This window comes from Pseudorasbora parva, chromosome 4, assembly GCF_024679245.1.
Source record: "Pseudorasbora parva isolate DD20220531a chromosome 4, ASM2467924v1, whole genome shotgun sequence".
Lineage (NCBI taxonomy): Eukaryota > Metazoa > Chordata > Actinopteri > Cypriniformes > Gobionidae > Pseudorasbora > Pseudorasbora parva.
Window position 1 is genome coordinate 58674543 of NC_090175.1, and position 27966 is coordinate 58702508.

General features: G+C 45.3%; 1 protein-coding gene across 3 annotated transcripts; it reads left to right on the forward strand.

Annotated features, from left to right (window-relative positions):
* On the forward strand, positions 1–27514 carry tmem39a (transmembrane protein 39A). Of its 3 annotated transcripts, none has more exons than XM_067442358.1 (9): positions 1–277; positions 7052–7212; positions 8958–9174; positions 10239–10322; positions 10649–10803; positions 11149–11470; positions 13550–13737; positions 15720–15840; positions 26858–27514. In XM_067442358.1, exons 2-9 carry the CDS (start codon positions 7100–7102, stop codon positions 27092–27094), a joined length of 1437 nt encoding a protein of 478 aa, XP_067298459.1. In that variant the 5' UTR covers positions 1–277; positions 7052–7099; the 3' UTR covers positions 27095–27514. The 3 variants fall into 3 exon arrangements, with proteins under 3 accessions (XP_067298459.1, XP_067298458.1, XP_067298457.1); XM_067442357.1 differs by having other exon boundaries at positions 7009–7212; positions 8952–9174; positions 26858–27513; XM_067442356.1 differs by having other exon boundaries at positions 2–277; positions 8952–9174; positions 26858–27512.
* Positions 27515–27966: the final 452 nt, after the last annotated feature.

Genomic DNA, 27966 nt, shown 5'->3' on the forward strand with positions numbered 1-27966 from the left:
TCGCGGAGCTGATGGCGTCATGTGACGCAGCGTCGGTTTGCCACGTCGGTCTGTAAGCGTGAGGAACTTCTGCAACTTTGTGTTTTGCATTTTAAGGCCGTTAATAACGAGCAGCAAGACTGCAACACACACTCGCACACACACACTCAAACAGATACACACTCGCCACAGTGTCTCGTCGGAAAGGCCAGCCTGTATCATTCTTTACAGAGGGAGAAACAAATGTGTCCTTTGCAGAGTTTTGGTGACTGATGTCTGCGCTCATGATTGGTGTGCGGTAAGTGCTGCTTTAATTATTCATCGGTGTTAATGTTAATCATGCGGTCAGTTATTACAGAACAGCAGCTCGATATTCATAATAGTTCAGCTAGGGTTAGTTCAGGTAACCTTAACAGCTGCAGACCAACACTTCTGTTTATTTCCTGTTTGTGATGAACGTGTGTATGTGTTAGTACATGTGTTATTTAGTTACTTGATATTATGATGTTAGTCTGGTGGTGACTGGAGTTCAGCCGATACTCTGTTTATAAGTGTAGTTGATGGGTTAGTCTGGTTGTGAGTGTAGTTGATGGGTTAGTCTGGTTGTGAGTGTAGTTGATGGGTTAGTCTGGTTGTGACTGTAGATGATGGGTTAGTCTGGTTGTGACTGTAGATGATGGGTTAGTCTGGTTGTGACTGTAGATGATGGGTTAGTCTGGTTGTGAGTGTAGATGATGGGTTAGTCTGGTTGTGAGTGTAGTTGATGGGTTAGTCTGGTTGTGAGTGTAGATGATGGGTTAGTCTGGTTGTGAGTGTAGATGATGGGTTAGTCTGGTTGTGAGTGTAGATGATGGGTTAGTCTGGTTGTGACTGTAGATGATGGGTTAGTCTGGTTGTGACTGTAGTTGATGGGTTAGTCTGGTTGTGACTGTAGATGATGGGTTAGTCTGGTTGTGACTGTAGATGTTGGGTTAGTCTGGTTGTGACTGTAGATGATGGGTTAGTCTGGTTGTGACTGTAGTTGATGGGTTAGTCTGGTTGTGAGTGTAGATTATGGGTTAGTCTGGTTGTGACTGTAGATGATGGGTTAGTCTGGTTGTGACTGTAGATGATGGGTTAGTCTGGTTGTGACTGTAGATGATGGGTTAGTCTGGTTGTGACTGTAGATGATGGGTTAGTCTGGTTGTGACTGTAGATGATGGGTTAGTCTGGTTGTGACTGTAGTTGATGGGTTAGTCTGGTTGTGACTGTAGTTGATGGGTTAGTCTGGTTGTGACTGTAGATGATGGGTTAGTCTGGTTGTGACTGTAGTTGATGGGTTAGTCTGGTTGTGACTGTAGTTGATGGGTTAGTCTGGTTGTGACTGTAGTTGATGGGTTAGTCTGGTTGTGACTGTAGTTGATGGGTTAGTCTGGTTGTGACTGTAGTTGATGGGTTAGTCTGGTTGTGACTGTAGTTGATGGGTTAGTCTGGTTGTGACTGTAGTTGATGGGTTAGTCTGGTTGTGACTGTAGTTGATGGGTTAGTCTGGTTGTGACTGTAGTTGATGGGTTAGTCTGGTTGTGACTGTAGTTGATGGGTTAGTCTGGTTGTGACTGTAGTTGATGGGTTAGTCTGGTTGTGACTGTAGTTGATGGGTTAGTCTGGTTGTGACTGTAGTTGATGGGTTAGTCTGGTTGTGAGTGTAGTTGATGGGTTAGTCTGGTTGTGAGTGTAGTTGATGGGTTAGTCTGGTTGTGACTGTAGATGATGGGTTAGTCTGGTTGTGACTGTAGATGATGGGTTAGTCTGGTTGTGACTGTAGATGATGGGTTAGTCTGGTTGTGACTGTAGTTGATGGGTTAGTCTGGTTGTGAGTGTAGTTGATGGGTTAGTCTGGTTGTGACTGTAGATGATGGGTTAGTCTGGTTGTGACTGTAGATGATGGGTTAGTCTGGTTGTGACTGTAGATGATGGGTTAGTCTGGTTGTGACTGTAGATGATGGGTTAGTCTGGTTGTGACTGTAGATGATGGGTTAGTCTGGTTGTGACTGTAGATGATGGGTTAGTCTGGTTGTGACTGTAGATGATGGGTTAGTCTGGTTGTGACTGTAGATGATGGGTTAGTCTGGTTGTGACTGTAGATGATGGGTTAGTCTGGTTGTGAGTGTAGATGATGGGTTAGTCTGGTTGTGAGTGTAGATGATGGGTTAGTCTGGTTGTGAGTGTAGATGATGGGTTAGTCTGGTTGTGAGTGTAGTTGATGGGTTAGTCTGGTTGTGACTGTAGATGATGGGTTAGTCTGGTTGTGACTGTAGTTGATGGGTTAGTCTGGTTGTGACTGTAGATGATGGGTTAGTCTGGTTGTGACTGTAGTTGATGGGTTAGTCTGGTTGTGAGTGTAGATGATGGGTTAGTCTGGTTGTGACTGTAGTTGATGGGTTAGTCTGGTTGTGACTGTAGATGATGGGTTAGTCTGGTTGTGACTGTAGATTATGGGTTAGTCTGGTTGTGAGTGTAGATGATGGGTTAGTCTGGTTGTGACTGTAGATGATGGGTTAGTCTGGTTGTGACTGTAGATGATGGGTTAGTCTGGTTGTGAGTGTAGTTGATGGGTTAGTCTGATTGTGAGTGTAGATGATGGGTTAGTCTGATTGTGAGTGTAGATGATGGGTTAGTCTGGTTGTGAGTGTAGTTGATGGGTTAGTCTGGTTGTGACTGTAGATGATGGGTTAGTCTGGTTGTGACTGTAGTTGATGGGTTAGTCTGGTTGTGACTGTAGTTGATGGGTTAGTCTGGTTGTGACTGTAGTTGATGGGTTAGTCTGGTTGTGACTGTAGTTGATGGGTTAGTCTGGTTGTGACTGTAGTTGATGGGTTAGTCTGGTTGTGACTGTAGTTGATGGGTTAGTCTGGTTGTGACTGTAGTTGATGGGTTAGTCTGGTTGTGACTGTAGTTGATGGGTTAGTCTGGTTGTGACTGTAGATGATGGGTTAGTCTGGTTGTGACTGTAGATGATGGGTTAGTCTGGTTGTGACTGTAGATGATGGGTTAGTCTGGTTGTGACTGTAGTTGATGGGTTAGTCTGGTTGTGACTGTAGTTGATGGGTTAGTCTGGTTGTGACTGTAGATGATGGGTTAGTCTGGTTGTGACTGTAGATGATGGGTTAGTCTGGTTGTGACTGTAGATGATGGGTTAGTCTGGTTGTGACTGTAGATGATGGGTTAGTCTGGTTGTGACTGTAGATGATGGGTTAGTCTGGTTGTGACTGTAGATGATGGGTTAGTCTGGTTGTGACTGTAGATGATGGGTTAGTCTGGTTGTGACTGTAGATGATGGGTTAGTCTGGTTGTGACTGTAGATGATGGGTTAGTCTGGTTGTGACTGTAGATGATGGGTTAGTCTGGTTGTGACTGTAGATGATGGGTTAGTCTGGTTGTGACTGTAGATGATGGGTTAGTCTGGTTGTGACTGTAGATGATGGGTTAGTCTGGTTGTGACTGTAGATGATGGGTTAGTCTGGTTGTGACTGTAGATGATGGGTTAGTCTGGTTGTGAGTGTAGATGATGGGTTAGTCTGGTTGTGAGTGTAGATGATGGGTTAGTCTGGTTGTGAGTGTAGATGATGGGTTAGTCTGGTTGTGAGTGTAGTTGATGGGTTAGTCTGGTTGTGACTGTAGATGATGGGTTAGTCTGGTTGTGACTGTAGTTGATGGGTTAGTCTGGTTGTGACTGTAGATGATGGGTTAGTCTGGTTGTGACTGTAGTTGATGGGTTAGTCTGGTTGTGAGTGTAGATGATGGGTTAGTCTGGTTGTGACTGTAGTTGATGGGTTAGTCTGGTTGTGAGTGTAGATGATGGGTTAGTCTGGTTGTGACTGTAGATGATGGGTTAGTCTGGTTGTGACTGTAGTTGATGGGTTAGTCTGGTTGTGACTGTAGATGATGGGTTAGTCTGGTTGTGAGTGTAGTTGATGGGTTAGTCTGGTTGTGACTGTAGTTGATGGGTTAGTCTGGTTGTGACTGTAGATGATGGGTTAGTCTGGTTGTGACTGTAGTTGATGGGTTAGTCTGGTTGTGACTGTAGTTGATGGGTTAGTCTGGTTGTGACTGTAGTTGATGGGTTAGTCTGGTTGTGACTGTAGTTGATGGGTTAGTCTGGTTGTGACTGTAGTTGATGGGTTAGTCTGGTTGTGACTGTAGTTGATGGGTTAGTCTGGTTGTGACTGTAGATGATGGTTTAGTCTGGTTGTGAGTGTAGTTGATGGGTTAGTCTGGTTGTGACTGTAGTTGATGGGTTAGTCTGGTTGTGACTGTAGATGATGGGTTAGTCTGGTTGTGAGTGTAGTTGATGGGTTAGTCTGGTTGTGAGTGTAGTTGATGGGTTAGTCTGGTTGTGACTGTAGTTGATGGGTTAGTCTGGTTGTGACTGTAGATGATGGGTTAGTCTGGTTGTGACTGTAGTTGATGGGTTAGTCTGGTTGTGACTGTAGTTGATGGGTTAGTCTGGTTGTGACTGTAGTTGATGGGTTAGTCTGGTTGTGACTGTAGTTGATGGGTTAGTCTGGTTGTGACTGTAGTTGATGGGTTAGTCTGGTTGTGACTGTAGATGATGGGTTAGTCTGGTTGTGACTGTAGTTGATGGGTTAGTCTGGTTGTGACTGTAGTTGATGGGTTAGTCTGGTTGTGACTGTAGTTGATGGGTTAGTCTGGTTGTGACTGTAGATGATGGGTTAGTCTGGTTGTGACTGTAGATGATGGGTTAGTCTGGTTGTGACTGTAGATGATGGGTTAGTCTGGTTGTGACTGTAGATGATGGGTTAGTCTGGTTGTGACTGTAGATGATGGGTTAGTCTGGTTGTGACTGTAGATGATGGGTTAGTCTGGTTGTGACTGTAGTTGATGGGTTAGTCTGGTTGTGAGTGTAGATGATGGGTTAGGCTGGTTGTGACTGTAGATGATGGGTTAGTCTGGTTGTGACTGTAGATGATGGGTTAGTCTGGTTGTGACTGTAGATGATGGGTTAGTCTGGTTGTGACTGTAGATGATGGGTTAGTCTGGTTGTGACTGTAGTTGATGGGTTAGTCTGGTTGTGACTGTAGTTGATGGGTTAGTCTGGTTGTGACTGTAGTTGATGGGTTAGTCTGGTTGTGACTGTAGTTGATGGGTTAGTCTGGTTGTGACTGTAGTTGATGGGTTAGTCTGGTTGTGAGTGTAGATGATGGGTTAGTCTGGTTGTGAGTGTAGATGATGGGTTAGTCTGGTTGTGACTGTAGTTGATGGGTTAGTCTGGTTGTGACTGTAGATGATGGGTTAGTCTGGTTGTGACTGTAGATGATGGGTTAGTCTGGTTGTGAGTGTAGTTGATGGGTTAGTCTGGTTGTGACTGTAGATGATGGGTTAGTCTGGTTGTGACTGTAGATGATGGGTTAGTCTGGTTGTGACTGTAGATGATGGGTTAGTCTGGTTGTGACTGTAGATGATGGGTTAGTCTGGTTGTGACTGTAGATGATGGGTTAGTCTGGTTGTGACTGTAGATGATGGGTTAGTCTGGTTGTGACTGTAGATGATGGGTTAGTCTGGTTGTGACTGTAGTTGATGGGTTAGTCTGGTTGTGACTGTAGATGATGGGTTAGTCTGGTTGTGACTGTAGATGATGGGTTAGTCTGGTTGTGACTGTAGATGATGGGTTAGTCTGGTTGTGACTGTAGATGATGGGTTAGTCTGGTTGTGAGTGTAGATGATGGGTTAGTCTGGTTGTGACTGTAGTTGATGGGTTAGTCTGGTTGTGACTGTAGATGATGGGTTAGTCTGGTTGTGACTGTAGATGATGGGTTAGTCTGGTTGTGACTGTAGTTGATGGGTTAGTCTGGTTGTGAGTGTAGATGATGGGTTAGTCTGGTTGTGACTGTAGATGATGGGTTAGTCTGGTTGTGACTGTAGATGATGGGTTAGTCTGGTTGTGACTGTAGATGATGGGTTAGTCTGGTTGTGACTGTAGATGATGGGTTAGTCTGGTTGTGACTGTAGTTGATGGGCTAGTCTGGTTGTGAGTGTAGATGATGGGTTAGTCTGGTTGTGACTGTAGTTGATGGGTTAGTCTGGTTGTGAGTGTAGTTGATGGGTTAGTCTAGTTGTGAGTGTAGATGATGGGTTAGTCTGGTTGTGAGTGTAGTTGATGGGTTAGTCTGGTTGTGACTAGTTGATGGGTTAGTCTGGTTGTGACTGTAGATGATGGGTTAGTCTGGTTGTGACTGTAGATGATGGGTTAGTCTGGTTGTGACTGTAGATGATGGGTTAGTCTGGTTGGGACTGTAGTTGATGGGTTAGTCTGGTTGTGACTGTAGATGATGGGTTAGTCTGGTTGTGACTGTAGATGATGGGTTAGTCTGGTTGTGAGTGTAGATTATGGGTTAGTCTGGTTGTGACTGTAGTTGATGGGTTAGTCTGGTTGTGAGTGTAGATGATGGGTTAGTCTGGTTGTGAGTGTAGATGATGGGTTAGTCTGGTTGTGACTGTAGTTGATGGGTTAGTCTGGTTGTGAGTGTAGATGATGGGTTAGTCTGGTTGTGACTGTAGTTGATGGGTTAGTCTGGTTGTGAGTGTAGATGATGGGTTAGTCTGGTTGTGAGTCTTGTTGATGGGTTAGTCTGGTTGTGAGTGTAGGTGATGGGTTAGTCTGGTTGTGAGTCTTGTTGATGGGTTAGTCTGGTTGTGAGTGTAGGTGATGGGTTAGTCTGGTTATGACTAGTTTAGGTGTTAGTCTGGTTGTAGTGGTAAATTAGCTGATACTCCAGTGAGTCTTGGTAATCTTTCCATCGGCTGTTGTCTGCAAGACCAGCTCAGCGGGTTTTTGTGTTTGAATTCAATGCTGTTTTCTTCTTACACACTTCATCTTCACTGCACTGTAACTTCCACTATTAGTGCAACAGTTTAAACAGTCAGATGATGAAGCGCTCATTAATCCGAGAGTTGATTAAATTGATTCTCTTGAATGAATGAACAGAAGTTGTATACATTGAGATGTGCTCGTGTGTGTGTTCTGCTCAGTGATGCCATGGCTCAGCGGTTCTCCGGCTTGTGTTTTCTGCAGTGGCTGCATTGGGCCGAGACGTGAGGACGGATCCGCAGGGGCCGCAGGATGCCCGGGGGCCGCAGGGGTCCCAGTAGACAGCAGCTGAGCCGCTGCGCACTGCCCTCGCTGCAAACGCTGGTGGGCGGCGGCCTCAGCAATGGGGCGGGGCTACGGTGCAGGTGAGGCGGGGCTTAGGTTTTCGTATTTTGCTGCAGTCGCCTTCAGTTAGTGCATACTCACGAGGGATGCAACAATACCGTCCACGGTTCAACACCTCGGTTTTTAACCACAGTTTTTGGTTCAGTTCGGTTTTTTGCTATTTTATCCTTCGGCGACAAGAACAGAAAGAAGTTAAGGAGAAAATGTTTTTATTGCAATTACTCTTTCTTTGTTTTACTTGAAAGACTTGAAAAATCTTACTTAAACTTAACTTTCGCTACAAACTGTATCTCACTACAGTGGCTGTACTATCATTATATGAAGAGACAAGAATAGTTTGTGCGCAAAATAACTAAATATCGACTTATATCCACAACTTTCCCGAACTCTGACCTTTCCTATGATCACTATGGCAACGTAGACAAAGCCTGTAACAAACTTCCGGTTTACGTTAGTCTGAAGATACTGCTATCAGCTAAACGCTTGGTTATATCAGGACTCAGGAGTCAAAGGCTAAATGATCACATCTCCCAGATGGTCGCATGGATCTGACTATCTTACATACAAGAGCTTGCTAATATCTGTAGCAGTAAGCGGTTCGCCTGAGTTATGCGGTGCACACATTTCGCCACTGTGTGTAGGCTTGGCTGTTCCAATGATCCACGCGAGAGTTGCCTTCCGTCCATGCACCTGTACATTGATTTTATTTTATTATAAATAAAGGTTTATTTGTTTCTATTTATTTTTTTTAATTAAAATTATTTATATTTTTAGATATTTCCACTTTGCAGGAGTCCCGCAAAATAATTTTATTTTCCTGCAACCCGCACACAGTAAGATCTTGCCGCCCGCATCCGCCCATCAAATATTATCCCGTGTCGCACTCGGTTGTGCTGGGTCCCATTGTCATGTTGATTAAAAAAAATGTCTACTGACAATGTCTGACATGAACAATATTCCAACAATTACAAATATGAAAATACAAATATTACTTCTAAATCACAATTATTGAGTTTATTTGAAGCTCGTTGGGCATTGAATGGAGTGCGTAGGGTAGTAGGAAACATGTCAAACGGGTCCGTTTATGTTGCATGGTTTTGGAAAGCAGGTCCAAGCAGGTTTTGGACACCCAGGCGGTCAGCGGCGCTCATTAACCCTGGCGAGAGCAGCCTTACCTCGGTGATATGATAAATTAAAATAAGCTGATAACATCACTGTTTTCTCCAGTACGACTGTACAGCCAAATCTAATTTTGTCGCAATATTATCCTGTTTGACACTGTGAAGCTGCTTTGACACAATCGTGATTGTAAAAGCGCTATATAAATAAAGTTGATTGATTGATTGACTAGTCCTTCTGACGACTGCCGCTGCCTGGATGAAGCCCCTCCCAAGAATGAAGCGAATGGATTTAAAAATGTTCACGCGTCCAACTTCAGACGAAAAGTGCAATTTTTTCACGTCCGGTGTGAACGCAGCATAAGCATAACTGTCATGTGTGCTAAACCGGAACTGAGATACCATCAACAGGAAGTATCAAGTGTCATGGCGACGCCCAATAAGACTTACGGAAAAGTTGTGGATAGTGATGGCCGATTTCAAAACAAAGATTCAAACCGTTATGAGTCAGTGAATCGATTCATGATTCGGATCGCCAAAGTCATGTTTTCAGCAGTTTGACATGCGATCCCGAATCGAATCACTGATTCATAACTCTGATCCGCTGTGTGTGTGTGTGTGTGTGTGTGTGTGTGTGTCAGGAACAGCAGTGCAGTGGGTCTGTCGGCTCCGCCCCTCACCGCTCTCATCACTCCTGAGCCCGTCCGCCACTCCCGTATTCCAGATCTTCCTCTGGACAGTAAGCTGCTGTTCGAGGCGCTGCTCTTCCTCTACCTGCTGGTGGCGCTGTTGGTGCAATACATCAACATCTACAGGGCGGTGTGGTGGGCTTCACATAGCCAGCCCTCAGCCTCCTCATCTCTGGTACACACACACACACACACACACACACCGAGCCCTCAGCCTTCACATCTTGGATACACACTCATATTTGTTTACACATGCATGTATATATTTAATAAATAATTGCGTGCATATACACACTCCCCTAAAGGATTATTAGAAGAACACACCAATACTGTGTTTGACCCTTTCTCCTTCAGAACTGCCTTAATTCTCCGTGGCATTGATCATCAAGCTGCTGAAAGCATTCTTTAGAAATGTCGGCCCATATTGATAGGAGAGCATCTTGCAGTTGATGGAGATTTGTGGGATGCACATCCAGGGCACGAAGCTCCCGTTCCACCACATCCCAAAGATGCTCTATTGGGTTGAGATCTGGGGACTGTGGCGGCCATTTTAGTTCAGTCAACTCATTGGCATGTTCAGGAAACCAATCTGAAATGATTGGAGCTTTGTGACATGGTGCATTATCCTGCTGGAAGTAGCCATCAGAGGATGGGCACATGGTGGTCATAAAGGGATGGACATGGTCAGAAACAATGCTCAGCATCAACAAGGCATTTTCTCCCACAGGACTGCTGCACACTGGATGCTCTTCCCTTTTCACACCATTCTCTGTAAACCCTAGAAATGGTTGTGTGTGTAAATCCCAGTAACTGAGCAGATTGTGAAATACTCAGACCGGCCCGTCTGGCACCAACAACCATGCCACGCTCAAAACGGCTTAAATCACCTTTCTTTCCCATTCTGACATTCAGTCTGGAGTTCAGGAGATTGTCTTGACCAGGACCACACCCCTAAAGGCACTGAAGAACTGCCGTGTGATTGGCTGATTAGATAACTGCATTAATGAGAAATTGAACAGGTGCTCCTAATAATCCTTTAGGGGAGTGTATTATGTAAACACAAACCTTTATTTTGGCTGATTAGTCATTTGACGGCACTGTAAATGCTGCAATTTCACTCTGTGTGTGTCTGTGTGTGTGTGTGTGTGTGTGTGTGTGTGTGTGTGTGTGTGTGTGTGTGTGTGTGTGTGTGTGTGTGTGTGTGTGTGTGTGTTTCTGTGTTTCTGTGTTTCTGTGCAGAACTACCATCTGATGGACTATCACCTGGCGGTCTTCATCACTGTGATGTTGGCCAGAAGGCTCGTGTGGACCATCATCTCTGAGGTGATTCAACATGAGAAAATAAAGATTAATGCCAATGTTAACTGTTCCCTTTCTGCTGGTAAACCCCCAGTGTGACACACACACACACACACACACACACACACACAGAGAGAGAGAGGGAACGTGTTTGCATGTGGGTTTCCCACAGTGAGAGTGTTTGTGTGTCTGTGTGTGAGAGAGAGAGAGTGTGTGTGAGTGTTTGTGTGTGAACAAGAGGAAGTTTGAATGAGGGTTTTGTGGTCTGTTTCTCACGGCAGGGCATGACATTACTGACTGTAGCTGTGTGTCCTCATTAAGGTGTGTGTGTGTGTGTGTGTGTGTTCCAGGCGTCTCTGGCCTGTCCGGCGTCTCTGCTGCAGTATCTGGTTCTGATCGCGGCCCGTTTGGTTCTGCTGACGCTGTGTGGATGGGTTCTGTGCTGGACCCTCGTCCATCTCTTCAAGCATTACTCCGTCCTCAACCTGCTGTTCCTGGGCTATCCGTGAGTCCAGCCGTGTGTGTGTGTGTGTGTGTGTGTGTGTGTGTGTGTGTGTGTGAGAGTGTGTGTGTGTGTGTGTGTGTGTGTGAGAGTGAGAAAGGCCCTGAGCTTATCCTGAATAACGGATCTGTGAGTCGACTGGGAAAATCCCTGCCCTGCAAAAAATGCTTTTCTTAGTATTTTTGTCTTGTTTCTAGTCTAAATAACTCAATTCTCAAAACAAGAAGTATTATGATAGATATTTTGACTAGAAACAAGACAAAAATACTAAGTAAGAAAAGCATTTTTTGCAGTGCTCGGTTCGGACAGGGAATCTAAACTCTATTGTGGTGTGTGTGTGTGGTCCAGGTTCGGAGTGTATGTGCCGCTGTGCTGCTTCCATCAGGAGGCTCGAGCCCAATCGGCCGAATGCAGCTTCCCGGATCCGGACGGGTCAGATGCGGCTCCGCTGCGGCCCAAAGCCTTCCTGAGGCTGCTGAGAGCACACCTGCGGGACCAGCTCTCAGGCCCCGCCCCCAGCCCCGCCCACACCTGTCCGCCGTCCCCCGAGCTCATCCGCAGCGAGGTGCAGGAGCTGAAGACCGACTTCAACCGCCGCATCAAAGAGGTTCTGTTCAACTCGCTCTTCAGCGCGTATTACGTGGCCTTCCTCCCGCTGTGCTTCGTGCAGGTGAGATGCTCACACACACCTCACTGTTCACACTCTTCTGTAATCGACGCGCCATCCTCAATAAACCCGTCTCCAGCATAATACCCCCAACTTTAGAATATTCTGCTCTAATCTGACCTCTGACCTGTGCGGTGTCCAGAATAATAATCCTCCGCTGTGTGTTAATAGGCCAGAGCAGAACTGAGTCTGGTTTCTCTAAGGTTTATTTTTCTCCATCATGCCCTGATGGAGTTTCGGTTCCTTTGGTCGCCTTTGGCTTGGCTTGCTCCGTTCAGGACACTAACATTATGATCAGAGTTACTCAACTAAATATACAAATAACATTTATTACTAAATTAACTATATTATCTAAATCACTGATCTGCCCATATTGTCGCTGTATGATAAATTAAAATAAGCTTCTCAGTGTTAAACAGGACAATACTGCAGCAGAATTAGATTTGGCTGTACAGTCGTTCTGGAGTAAACAGTGATGTTATCAGCTTATTTTAATTTATCAGAGAGAGACAGTGTTGGCAGATCAGTGGTGTAGATAAACATAACTGAAGCTGACTGAATTCCTGTTTTGTCTCCAGTATGGCACGCTTGATGTTTGCTAGCGTTTGTGTTGATCAGCCACTGTGGTTTCACAGTAACGACCTCTCAGCGTTCTCATTGGCCACAGTGACGGTGTTGGGAAATGTGTTGTTATCTTTATGTAAATGTCCGCTGTACACATCCAAATCAAGTCTACATGAAATATATAACATGACAGGCCATCAAATATTCCTCTTAATCTCAGATAGGGAGGTGTGTAAAGCTCCTTAATCACACTAACAGTTGCTTGTCTGAGAGATGTTTGGTGTAAATATAACTTATTGTCATCAGTGTTCTATCAGCTATGACATTTAAAAGTGTGTGTGTGTGTGTGTGTGTGTCTAGTGAGTAGCCTAGTGAAACACATCCATATTTTCATGTGATTTTACAGTTTATTTGAATAAAATCTTAAAGGTGTGTGTCATCACTGACACCCGGATGATCATTACAGTCGGTTTCATGACTTTAACTCATTCTCAAATGCTATTGAATTAGAAACGTGTGCACCACGGGATGTGTTACTGTAGAGACGGCCCTAAATCTGACTTTATGACAGTCCCATCAGACTGTATGATGAATGAACATGATGAACACACACACACACACACACACACACACACACACACACACACACACTGCCCCTTTATGCACTGTAAAAAAACACTCTTATTAATTTTGTCTTGTTTCCAGTCTAAATATTCTTAAATCAAGATGCATTTACTGGATACAGTGAGGAAAATAAGTATTTGAACACTCGGCTATCTTGCAAGTTCTCCCACTTAGAAATCATGGAGGGTCTGAAATTGTCATCGTAGCTGCATGTCCACTGTGAGAGACAGAATCTAAAGTCCAGAAATAACAATATATGATTTTTTAAACTATTTATTTGTATGATACAGCTGCAAATAAGTATTAGTACCCATGAGAACATCAATGTTAATATTTGGTCCAGTAGGCTTTGTTTGAGCTCAAGCGTTTGCTGTAGTTCTTCAGCAGGTTTGCTCTGCAGGAGGGATTCTGGCCCACTCCTCCACAGATCTCTCCTTAATACAGTGCAGTCGCCCCGTCCCATGTGCAGAAAAACACCCCCACAGCATGATGCTGCCACCCCCATGCTTCACAGTAGGGATGGTGTTCTTGGGATGGTGCTCATCATTCTTCTTCCTCCAAACACGTTTAGTGGAATTATGACCAAAAAGTTCTATTTTGGTCTCATCTGACCACATGACTTTCTCCCATGACTCCTCTGGATCATCCAAATGGTCATTGACAAACTTTAGACGGGCCTGGACATGTGCTGATTTAAGGGGAACTTTCCGTGCTATGCATGATTGCAAACCATGACGTCTTAGTGTATTACCAGAAGTTACCTTGGAAAACGATGGTTCCAGCTCTTTTTTTTTTTTAGTAAGACAAAATTACTAAGCAAGAAGAGGATTTTTTGCAGTGTTATGTTAAAAGTGCCTAACCTGTGACGCGTGTGTGTGTGTGTGTGTATTGCAGAGCACGCAGTACTACGACATGCGGTGGTCGTGTGAGCATCTGATCATGGTGTGGATAAACGCTTTTGTGATGCTGATGAGCCAGCTGCTGCCGCCCAGCTACTGCGACCTCCTGCACCGCTCGGCTGCTCACCTGGGCCGCTGGCAGAGGCTGGAGCACGGGGCCTACAGCAACACCCCACAGCACATGTGAGACACACACACACACACACACACACGTACAGCAGCACGTGAGACACACACACACACACGTACAGCAGCAGGTGAGACACACACACACACACACACACACACACACACATGTGCAGCAGCACATGAGACACACTCACACACACACATACACACACAAACGTAGAGCGTGAAAAACGTGAAAACCGCTTAAAGGTTTAGTTCAGCCAAAACTGAAATGTCTGTCATTAACTCCTCTCCCTAATGTCGCTCCACACCCGTCAGACCTCCGTTCATCTTCACACACAGTTTAAGATATTGTATATTTAGTCCGAGAGCGTATGCAAGTGTATGCACACTATACTGTCCATGTCCAGAAAGGGAATAAAAACATCATCACAGTAGTCCATATGAGACATCAGTGGGTTAATTAGAGTCTCTTGAAGCATCCAAAATACATTTGGGTCCAAAAATAACAAAAACTACGACTTTATTCAGCATTGGCTTCTCTTCCGCGTTTGTGTTCAATCCTCAGATAAAGATTCAAACGGTTATGAATCAGTGAATCGATTCATGATTCGGATCGCCAATGTCACGTGATTTCAGCAGTTTGACACGCGACATCATGAGTCAATACTCTATATTATACTATATATATATGTGTCGTGTAGCGTGTCGTGTCTGGTAGTGTGTCGTGTGTAGCGTGTCATGTCGCGTCGTGTCCTCTAGCGTGTCCTCCAGCGTGTCGTGTAGTGTCGTTTAGCCTGTAGCGTGTCGTGTGTTTAGCGTGTCGTGTAGCCTGTAGCGTGTCGTGTAGCCTGTAGCGTGTCGTGTGTCTAGCGTGTCGTGTAGCCTGTAGCGTGTCGTGTGTCTAGCGTGTCGTGTAGCCTGTAGCGTGTCACATGCACAGTGTGTAGCTTGTTGTGCCGCATTTCGTCTAGCGTGTTGAGTAGCCTGTAGCGTGTCGTGTGTTGTATTGTGTGTAGCGTGTCGTATGTAGCGTGTTGTGTGTCGTGTGTAGCATGTTGTCACGTGCCCTCTAGCGTGTCGTGTAGCCTGTAGCGTGTTGTGTGTAGCGTGTCGTGTTGCATGCTGTCTAGCGTGTCGTGTAGCCTGTAGCGTGTCGTGTAGCCTGTAGCGTGTCGTGTAGCCTGCAGCATGTTGTCTAGCGTGTCTTGTTGCATGCTGTCTAGCGTGTCGTGTAGCCTGTAGCGTGTCGTGTAGCCTGCAGCGTGTCGTGTAGCCTGCAGCGTGTTGTCTAGCGTGTCGTGTCGCATGCCGTCTAGCGTGTCGTGTAGCTTGTAGCGTGTCGTCTAGCATGTTGTGTAGCCTGTAGCGTGTCGTCTAGCGTGTCATGTAGCCTGTAGCGTGTCGTGTAGCCTGTAGCATGTCGTCTAGCGTGTCGTGTAGCCTGTAGCGTGTCGTCTAGCGTGTCGTGTGTAGAGTGTCGTGTCACATGCCGTCTAGCGTGTCGTGTAGCCTCTAGCGTGTCGTCTAGCGTGTCGTGTGTAGCGTGTCGTGTCACATGCCGCCTAGCGTGTCGTGTAGCCTGTAGCATGTCGTCTAGCGTGTCGTGTAGCCTGTAGCGTGTCGTCTAGCGTGTCGTGTGTAGCGTGTCGTGTCACATGCCGTCTAGCGTGTCGTGTAGCCTGTAGCGTGTCGTGTGTAGCGTGTCGTGTCACATGTCGCCTAGCGTGTCGTGTAGCCTGTAGCATGTCGCCTAGCGTGTCGTGTAGCCTGTAGCATGTCGTCTAGCGTGTCGTGTAGCCTGTAGCGTGTCGTCTAGCGTGTCGTGTGTAGCGTGTCGTGTCACATGCCGCCTAGCGTGTCGTGTAGCCTGTAGCGTGTTGTGTTGCGTGCCGTCTAGCGTGTCGTGTAGCCTGTAGCGTGTCGTCTAGCGTGTCGTGTAGCCTGTAGCGTGTCGTGTAGCCTGTAGCGTGTCGTGTAGCCTGTAGCGTGTTGTGTAGTCTGTAGCGTGTTCTGACGTGTTGTCTTGTGTTCAGCTGGTCCGACAGCACCATCTGGCCGCAGGGAGTTCTGGTCCGGCACAGCCGCTGCCTCTACAAGGCCATCGGGCCGCATAACGTGGCCTTGCCCTCCGACGTCTCGCATGCCAGGTTTTACGTGAGTATCCCACATTTCTCTTCCACAATACTGTGAATGCAGTGGGTCATTACACAATTAATAACTGGGTCATTACACAATTAATAACTGGGTCATTACACAATTAATAACTGGGTCATTACACAATTAATAACTGGGTCATTACACAATTACTAACTGGATAATTTAAAGTCCAGCTCATGTGGGTGTTGATTTTGATTGAGGTGACTCGTGTGTGTGTGTGTGTGTGTGTGTGTGTGTGTGTGTGTGTGTGTGTGTGTGTGTGTGTCCGTCCACAAACAGACTCACTCACACACTCCTCACTCGTGCACACACACACACATGCACACACAGGATTAAGAGTCAATGGTTCATATACTTTTAACGGTGTCATTTTAATAAACTCAGCTATTTTTAATCTTTTATGTAAAATATCTTTCATAATAATCAGGCCAGGACTGAAATAACATGGATATGATCTCGTATAGTGGCTCACTGTTAGCGCTCCATGGAAGCTTTTACTGATGATTATTTATTATAATTATTTCATATGGTTTATTTACATTATTATTCCCCCTGTTCATTACACATGATCAGTTTTATTTTAAATTAATATAAATGTGTACAGATATCTAATAAATGCGATTTGCAATCGTTCGATAAAGCTTTACAAATGACGAATGTTTGATTCTCTGTATAGATCATCAACTATATTAACGAACATTATTAGATATTATCTTCCTCTTCTTGTGTAAATGTGTTTATATCTCGCACTGTGAGATCCTTGAATGAACCGCAGTTTCTCTGCTGATACTCATTGTAATGTCACCAAGGAAAAATTACACTCATTCACTGCTATAGGAGACACACACACACACACATTCACTGCTATAGGAGAAGACACACACACTCATTCACTGCTATAGGAGACACACACATTCACTGCTATAGGAGACACACACATTCACTGCTATAGGAGACACACACACACACACATTCACTGCTATAGGAGACACACACACACACATTCACTGCTATAGGAGACACACACATTCACTGCTATAGGAGACACACACATTCACTGCTATAGGAGAAGACACACACATTCACTGCTATAGGAGACACACACACATTCACTGCTATAGGAGACACACACACACACACATTCACTGCTATAGGAGACACACACATTCACTGCTATAGGAGAAGACACACACATTCACTGCTATAGGAGACACACACACACACACATTCACTGCTATAGGAGAAGACACACACACTCATTCACTGCTATAGGAGACACACACATTCACTGCTATAGGAGACACACACATTCACTGCTATAGGAGACACACACACACACACATTCACTGCTATAGGAGACACACACACACACATTCACTGCTATAGGAGACACACACATTCACTGCTATAGGAGACACACACATTCACTGCTATAGGAGAAGACACACACATTCACTGCTATAGGAGACACACACACATTCACTGCTATAGGAGACACACACACACACACATTCACTGCTATAGGAGACACACACATTCACTGCTATAGGAGAAGACACACACATTCACTGCTATAGGAGACACACACACACACACATTCACTGCTATAGAAGACACACACACACACACACACACACATTCACTGCTATAGGAGACACACACATTCACTGCTATAGGAGAAGACACACACATTCACTGCTATAGGAGACACACACATTCACTGCTATAGGAGAAGACACACACATTCACTGCTATAGGAGACACACACACACACATTCACTGCTATAGGAGAAGACACACACATTCACTGCTATAGGAGACACACACATTCACTGCTATAGGGGACACACACATTCACTGCTATAGGAGAAGACACACACATTCACTGCTATAGGAGACACACACATTCACTGCTATAGGAGAAGACACACACATTCACTGCTATAGGAGACACACACACACACATTCACTGCTATAGGAGAAGACACACACATTCACTGCTATAGAATACACACACACACACACATTCACTGCTATAGGAGACACACACATTCACTGCTATAGGAGACACACACATTCACTGCTATAGGAGACACACACACACACACACACACACATTCACTGCTATAGGAGAAGACACACACATTCACTGCTATAGGAGACACACACATTCACTGCTATAGGAGACACACACACACACACATTCACTGCTATAGGAGAAGACACACACATTCACTGCTATAGGAGACACACACATTCACTGCTATAGGAGAAGACACACACATTCACTGCTATAGGAGAAGACGCACACATTCACTGCTATAGGAGAAGACACACACACACACATTCACTGCTATAGGAGAAGACACACACACACATTCACTGCTATAGGAGAAGACACACACACACACATTCACTGCTATAGGAGACACACACACACACACATTCACTGCTATAGGAGACACACACACACACATTCACTGCTATAGGAGACACACACATTCACTGCTATAGGAGACACACACATTCACTGCTATAGGAGACACACACATTCACTGCTATAGGAGACACACACATTCACTGCTATAGGAGACACACACATTCACTGCTATAGGAGAAGACACACACACACACATTCACTGCTATAGGAGACACACACACACACACACATTCACTGCTATAGGAGACACACACACACACACATTCACTGCTATAGGAGACACACACATTCACTGCTATAGGAGACACACACATTCACTGCTATAGGAGAAGACACACACATTCACTGCTATAGGAGACACACACATTCACTGCTATAGGAGACACACACATTCACTGCTATAGGAGAAGACACACACACACACATTCACTGCTATAGGAGACACACACACTCATTCACTGCTATAGGAGACACACACATTCACTGCTATAGGAGACACACACACTCATTCACTGCTATAGGAGACACACACTCATTCACTGCTATAGGAGACACACACTCATTCACTGCTATAGGAGACACACACATTCACTGCTATAGGAGACACACACATTCACTGCTATAGGAGACACACACACACACACATTCACTGCTATAGGAGACACACACACACACATTCACTGCTATAGGAGACACACACATTCACTGCTATAGGAGACACACACATTCACTGCTATAGGAGAAGACACACACATTCACTGCTATAGGAGACACACACACATTCACTGCTATAGGAGACACACACACACACACATTCACTGCTATAGGAGACACACAAATTCACTGCTATAGGAGAAGACACACACATTCACTGCTATAGGAGACACACACACACACACATTCACTGCTATAGAAGACACACACACACACACACATTCACTGCTATAGGAGACACACACATTCACTGCTATAGGAGAAGACACACACATTCACTGCTATAGGAGACACACACATTCACTGCTATAGGAGAAGACACACACATTCACTGCTATAGGAGACACACACACACACATTCACTGCTATAGGAGAAGACACACACATTCACTGCTATAGGAGACACACACATTCACTGCTATAGGAGACACACACATTCACTGCTATAGGAGAAGACACACACATTCACTGCTATAGGAGACACACACATTCACTGCTATAGGAGAAGACACACACATTCACTGCTATAGGAGACACACACACACACATTCACTGCTATAGGAGAAGACACACACATTCACTGCTATAGAAGACACACACACACACACATTCACTGCTATAGGAGACACACACATTCACTGCTATAGGAGACACACACATTCACTGCTATAGGAGACACACACACACACACACACACATTCACTGCTATAGGAGAAGACACACACATTCACTGCTATAGGAGACACACACATTCACTGCTATAGGAGACACACACACACACACATTCACTGCTATAGGAGAAGACACACACATTCACTGCTATAGGAGACACACACATTCACTGCTATAGGAGAAGACACACACATTCACTGCTATAGGAGAAGACGCACACATTCACTGCTATAGGAGAAGACACACACACACACATTCACTGCTATAGGAGAAGACACACACACACATTCACTGCTATAGGAGAAGACACACACACACACATTCACTGCTATAGGAGACACACACACACACACATTCACTGCTATAGGAGACACACACATTCACTGCTATAGGAGACACACACACACACACATTCACTGCTATAGGAGACACACACACACACATTCACTGCTATAGGAGACACACACATTCACTGCTATAGGAGACACACACATTCACTGCTATAGGAGAAGACACACACATTCACTGCTATAGGAGACACACACACATTCACTGCTATAGGAGACACACACACACACACATTCACTGCTATAGGAGACACACACATTCACTGCTATAGGAGAAGACACACACATTCACTGCTATAGGAGACACACACACACACACATTCACTGCTATAGAAGACACACACACACACACACACACATTCACTGCTATAGGAGACACACACATTCACTGCTATAGGAGAAGACACACACATTCACTGCTATAGGAGACACACACATTCACTGCTATAGGAGAAGACACACACATTCACTGCTATAGGAGACACACACACACACATTCACTGCTATAGGAGAAGACACACACATTCACTGCTATAGGAGACACACACATTCACTGCTATAGGAGACACACACATTCACTGCTATAGGAGAAGACACACACATTCACTGCTATAGGAGACACACACATTCACTGCTATAGGAGAAGACACACACATTCACTGCTATAGGAGACACACACACACACATTCACTGCTATAGGAGAAGACACACACATTCACTGCTATAGAAGACACACACACACACACATTCACTGCTATAGGAGACACACACATTCACTGCTATAGGAGACACACACATTCACTGCTATAGGAGACACACACACACACACACACACACACACATTCACTGCTATAGGAGAAGACACACACATTCACTGCTATAGGAGACACACACATTCACTGCTATAGGAGACACACACACACACACATTCACTGCTATAGGAGAAGACACACACATTCACTGCTATAGGAGACACACACATTCACTGCTATAGGAGAAGACACACACATTCACTGCTATAGGAGAAGACGCACACATTCACTGCTATAGGAGAAGACACACACACACACATTCACTGCTATAGGAGAAGACACACACACATTCACTGCTATAGGAGAAGACACACACACACACATTCACTGCTATAGGAGACACACACACACACACATTCACTGCTATAGGAGACACACACACACACACATTCACTGCTATAGGAGACACACACATTCACTGCTATAGGAGACACACACATTCACTGCTATAGGAGACACACACATTCACTGCTATAGGAGACACACACATTCACTGCTATAGGAGACACACACATTCACTGCTATAGGAGAAGACACACACACACACATTCACTGCTATAGGAGACACACACACACACACACATTCACTGCTATAGGAGACACACACACACACACATTCACTGCTATAGGAGACACACACATTCACTGCTATAGGAGACACACACATTCACTGCTATAGGAGAAGACACACACATTCACTGCTATAGGAGACACACACATTCACTGCTATAGGAGACACACACATTCACTGCTATAGGAGAAGACACACACACACATTCACTGCTATAGGAGACACACACACTCATTCACTGCTATAGGAGACACACACATTCACTGCTATAGGAGACACACACACTCATTCACTGCTATAGGAGACACACACTCATTCACTGCTATAGGAGACACACACTCATTCACTGCTATAGGAGACACACACATTCACTGCTATAGGAGACACACACATTCACTGCTATAGGAGACACACACACACACACATTCACTGCTATAGGAGACACACACACACACATTCACTGCTATAGGAGACACACACATTCACTGCTATAGGAGACACACACATTCACTGCTATAGGAGAAGACACACACATTCACTGCTATAGGAGACACACACACATTCACTGCTATAGGAGACACACACACACACACATTCACTGCTATAGGAGACACACAAATTCACTGCTATAGGAGAAGACACACACATTCACTGCTATAGGAGACACACACACACACATTCACTGCTATAGGAGACACACACACACACATTCACTGCTATAGGAGACACACACATTCACTGCTATAGGAGAAGACACACACATTCACTGCTATAGGAGACACACACATTCACTGCTATAGGAGAAGACACACACATTCACTGCTATAGGAGACACACACACACACATTCACTGCTATAGGAGAAGACACACACATTCACTGCTATAGGAGACACACACATTCACTGCTATAGGAGACACACACATTCACTGCTATAGGAGAAGACACACACATTCACTGCTATAGGAGAAGACACACACATTCACTGCTATAGGAGACACACACACACACATTCACTGCTATAGGAGAAGACACACACATTCACTGCTATAGGAGACACACACACACACATTCACTGCTATAGGAGACACACACATTCACTGCTATAGGAGACACACACATTCACTGCTATAGGAGACACACACACACACACACACACATTCACTGCTATAGGAGAAGACACACACACATTCACTGCTATAGGAGACACACACATTCACTGCTATAGGAGACACACACACACACACATTCACTGCTATAGGAGAAGACACACACATTCACTGCTATAGGAGACACACACATTCACTGCTATAGGAGAAGACACACACACACATTCACTGCTATAGGAGACACACACATTCACTGCTATAGGAGAAGACACACACATTCACTGCTATAGGAGAAGACACACACACACACATTCACTGCTATAGGAGAAGACACACACACACATTCACTGCTATAGGAGAAGACACACACACACACATTCACTGCTATAGGAGACACACACACACACACATTCACTGCTATAGGAGACACACACACACACATTCACTGCTATAGGAGAAGACACACACACACATTCACTGCTATAGGAGAAGACACACACACACATTCACTGCTATAGGAGACACACACACACACACATTCACTGCTATAGGAGACACACACATTCACTGCTATAGGAGACACACACATTCACTGCTATAGGAGAAGACACACACATTCACTGCTATAGGAGAAGACACACACACACACATTCACTGCTATAGGAGAAGACACACACACACATTCACTGCTATAGGAGAAGACACACACACACACATTCACTGCTATAGGAGACACACACACACACACATTCACTGCTATAGGAGACACACACACACACACATTCACTGCTATAGGAGACACACACATTCACTGCTATAGGAGACACACACATTCACTGCTATAGGAGACACACACATTCACTGCTATAGGAGACACACACATTCACTGCTATAGGAGACACACACATTCACTGCTATAGGAGAAGACACACACACACACATTCACTGCTATAGGAGACACACACACACACACATTCACTGCTATAGGAGACACACACACACACACATTCACTGCTATAGGAGACACACACATTCACTGCTATAGGAGACACACACATTCACTGCTATAGGAGAAGACACACACATTCACTGCTATAGGAGACACACACATTCACTGCTATAGGAGACACACACATTCACTGCTATAGGAGAAGACACACACATTCACTGCTATAGGAGACACACACATTCACTGCTATAGGAGACACACACATTCACTGCTATAGGAGAAGACACACACACACACATTCACTGCTATAGGAGACACACACACACACACATTCACTGCTATAGGAGACACACACACACACACATTCACTGCTATAGGAGACACACACATTCACTGCTATAGGAGACACACACATTCACTGCTATAGGAGACACACACATTCACTGCTATAGGAGACACACACATTCACTGCTATAGGAGACACACACACACACACATTCACTGCTATAGGAGACACACACACACACACATTCACTGCTATAGGAGACACACACATTCACTGCTATAGGAGACACACACACACACACATTCACTGCTATAGGAGACACACACATTCACTGCTATAGGAGACACACACATTCACTGCTATAGGAGAAGACACACACATTCACTGCTATAGGAGAAGACACACACATTCACTGCTATAGGAGAAGACACACACACATTCACTGCTATAGGAGACACACACACACACACATTCACTGCTATAGGAGACACACACACACACACATTCACTGCTATAGGAGACACACACATTCACTGCTATAGGAGAAGACACACACATTCACTGCTATAGGAGACACACACACACACACATTCACTGCTATAGAAGACACACACACACACACATTCACTGCTATAGGAGACACACACACACATTAGATACTCAGCTCTATATTTCCTCACGCCCTGACGATACTCAGCTCTATATTTCCTCACGCCCTGACGATACTCAGCTCTATATTTCCTCACGCCCTGACGATACTCAGCTCTATATTTCCTCACGCCCTGACGATACTCAGCTCTATATTTCCTCACGCCCTGACGATACTCAGCTCTATATTTCCTCACGCCCTGACGATACTCAGCTCTATATTTCCTCATGCCCTGACGATACTCAGCTCTATATTTCCTCACGCCCTGACGATACTCAGCTCTATATTTCCTCACGCCCTGACGATACTCAGCTCTATATTTCCTCACGCCCTGACGATACTCAGCTCTATATTTCCTCACACCCTGACGATACTCAGCTCTATATTTCCTCATGCCCTGCCGATACTCAGCTCTATATTTCCTCACGCCCTGACGATACTCAGCTCTATATTTCCTCACACCCTGACGATACTCAGCTCTATATTTCCTCATGCCCTGACGATACTCAGCTCTATATTTCCTCGCCCTGACGATACTCAGCTCTATATTTCCTCACGCCCTGACGATACTCAGCTCTATATTTCCTCACGCCCTGACGATACTCAGCTCTATATTTCCTCACGCCCTGACGATACTCAGCTCTATATTTCCTCACGCCCTGACGATACTCAGCTCTATATTTCCTCGCCCTGACGATACTCAGCTCTATATTTCCTCACGCCCTGACGATACTCAGCTCTATATTTCCTCACGCCCTGACGATACTCAGCTCTATATTTCCTCACGCCCTGACGATACTCAGCTCTATATTTCCTCACGCCCTGACGATACTCAGCTCTATATTTCCTCACGCCCTGACGATACTCAGCTCTATATTTCCTCACGCCCTGACGATACTCAGCTCTATATTTCCTCACGCCCTGACGATACTCAGCTCTATATTTCCTCTCGCCCTGACGATACTCAGCTCTATATTTCCTCACGCCCTGACGATACTCAGCTCTATATTTCCTCACGCCCTGACGATACTCAGCTCTATATTTCCTCACGCCCTGACGATACTCAGCTCTATATTTCCTCACGCCCTGACGATACTCAGCTCTATATTTCCTCACGCCCTCACGATACTCAGCTCTATATTTCCTCACGCCCTGACGATACTCAGCTCTATATTTCCTCACGCCCTCACGATACTCAGCTCTATATTTCCTCACACCCTGACGATACTCAGCTCTATATTTCCTCACGCCCTCACGATACTCAGCTCTATATTTCCTCACGCCCTGACGATACTCAGCTCTATATTTCCTCACGCCCTGACGATACTCAGCTCTATATTTCCTCACGCCCTGACGATACTCAGCTCTATATTTCCTCACGCCCTCACGATACTCAGCTCTATATTTCCTCACGCCCTCACGATACTCAGCTCTATATTTCCTCACACCCTGACGATACTCAGCTCTATATTTCCTCACGCCCTGACGATACTCAGCTCTATATTTCCTCATGCCCTGACGATACTCAGCTCTATATTTCCTCACGCCCTGACGATACTCAGCTCTATATTTCCTCACACCCTGACGATACTCAGCTCTATATTTCCTCACGCCCTGACGATACTCAGCTCTATATTTCCTCACGCCCTGACGATACTCAGCTCTATATTTCCTCACACCCTGACGATACTCAGCTCTATATTTCCTCACGCCCTGACGATACTCAGCTCTATATTTCCTCATGCCCTGACGATACTCAGCTCTATATTTCCTCATGCCCTGACGATACTCAGCTCTATATTTCCTCACGCCCTGACGATACTCAGCTCTATATTTCCTCACGCCCTGACGATACTCAGCTCTATATTTCCTCACGCCCTGACGATACTCAGCTCTATATTTCCTCACACCCTGACGATACTCAGCTCTATATTTCCTCACGCCCTCACGATACTCAGCTCTATATTTCCTCACGCCCTCACGATACTCAGCTCTATATTTCCTCACGCCCTGACGATACTCAGCTCTATATTTCCTCACGCCCTGACGATACTCAGCTCTATATTTCCTCACGCCCTGACGATACTCAGCTCTATTTTTCCTCACGCCCTGACGATACTCAGCTCTATATTTCCTCACGCCCTGACGATACTCAGCTCTATATTTCCTCACGCCCTCACGATACTCAGCTCTATATTTCCTCACGCCCTGACGATACTCAGCTCTATATTTCCTCACACCCTGACGATACTCAGCTCTATATTTCCTCACGCCCTGACGATACTCAGCTCTATATTTCCTCACGCCCTGACGATACTCAGCTCTATATTTCCTCACGCCCTGACGATACTCAGCTCTATATTTCCTCACGCCCTGACCAAACCTACCAACTCACCAGATTAACGGAATGCAGAGCTGATATAAAACACTGGATGAATAGTAATCCTCTGCTGTTCTGCTTCCCAGTTCCTGTTCCACAAGCCGCTGCGGATCCTGAACCTGCTGATCGGGATCGAGTCGAGTGTGGTTCTGTACCAGCTTTACTCTCTGCTGCGGTCCGAGCGCTGGAACCACACGCTCTCGCTGGGCCTGATCCTCTTCTGCAACTATTACGTGCTGTTCAAGCTCCTGCGGGACCGGCTGGTTCTGGGCAAGGCGTACTCGTACCCGGGCCTGGGCCTCAAGACCTGCAGAGACTCCTGAGGCTTCGTAACGCCTGTTTTCATGCAACCTTTGTATCTATTTAATAAAATATTTTATTTTGTATACTGTTACACGTTTACGGCGGCCGGAGGAGACGCCGATGTTTTGTAGCCCGCGTCTCATGATGTCCAAATTCAGCCAAAGATTGAAAAAAGAAAAAAAACTGGAAGAGCTAATGCTGGCCAATCAGGAGGAGGGTCCGGTTCCGGGTCCGGCCCATCCTGAGCGCTGTACCTTCATTTCCACTGTTGAAGTATTATCTGTTCACGTGTCCACAGTTTCAGTCGATCTCAGTCGGCTCTTCTAAAGCTTGAGTCCTCATTTCCCTTTTCATCTTAATCACACTCCAGCGTTTTTAGAAATAGGCTTATTCAGCTTCTCTCCTACATTTAGAGATGTGGGCCAGTGCATGTTTGTCTCAGTGCGTTGCTTTAGTTTGGCAGGGTCGCCGCTAGCTTAGCTTAGCATAATGAATGGAATCCTATGTTGCCAGCTAGCATGTCCCAAAGTAAAAGTGACCCCCCCCCCCCCCCCCCCAAAAAAAACACCACCTAATTACTTCTTGTGGCCTGTGTATTCACACGAGGACAAATAGTGATGCAGATTAAAGCGAGGTGATTTAGGCAGATATTGGGACTATGGAGAAGCAGAGATATCACGGCTCATCCTCTCGTCCTCCGGCTGTCGAGCGATCGCAGTGATCGTGATATCTCTGCTTCTCCATAATATAGTCCCAATATCTGCCTAAATCACCTCGTCTTAATCTGCATCGCTATTTGTCCTCGTGTGAATACACAGGCCACAAGAAGTAATTAGGTGTTTGTTTTTTGGGTCACTTTTACTTTGGGACATGCTAGCTGGCAACATAGGAT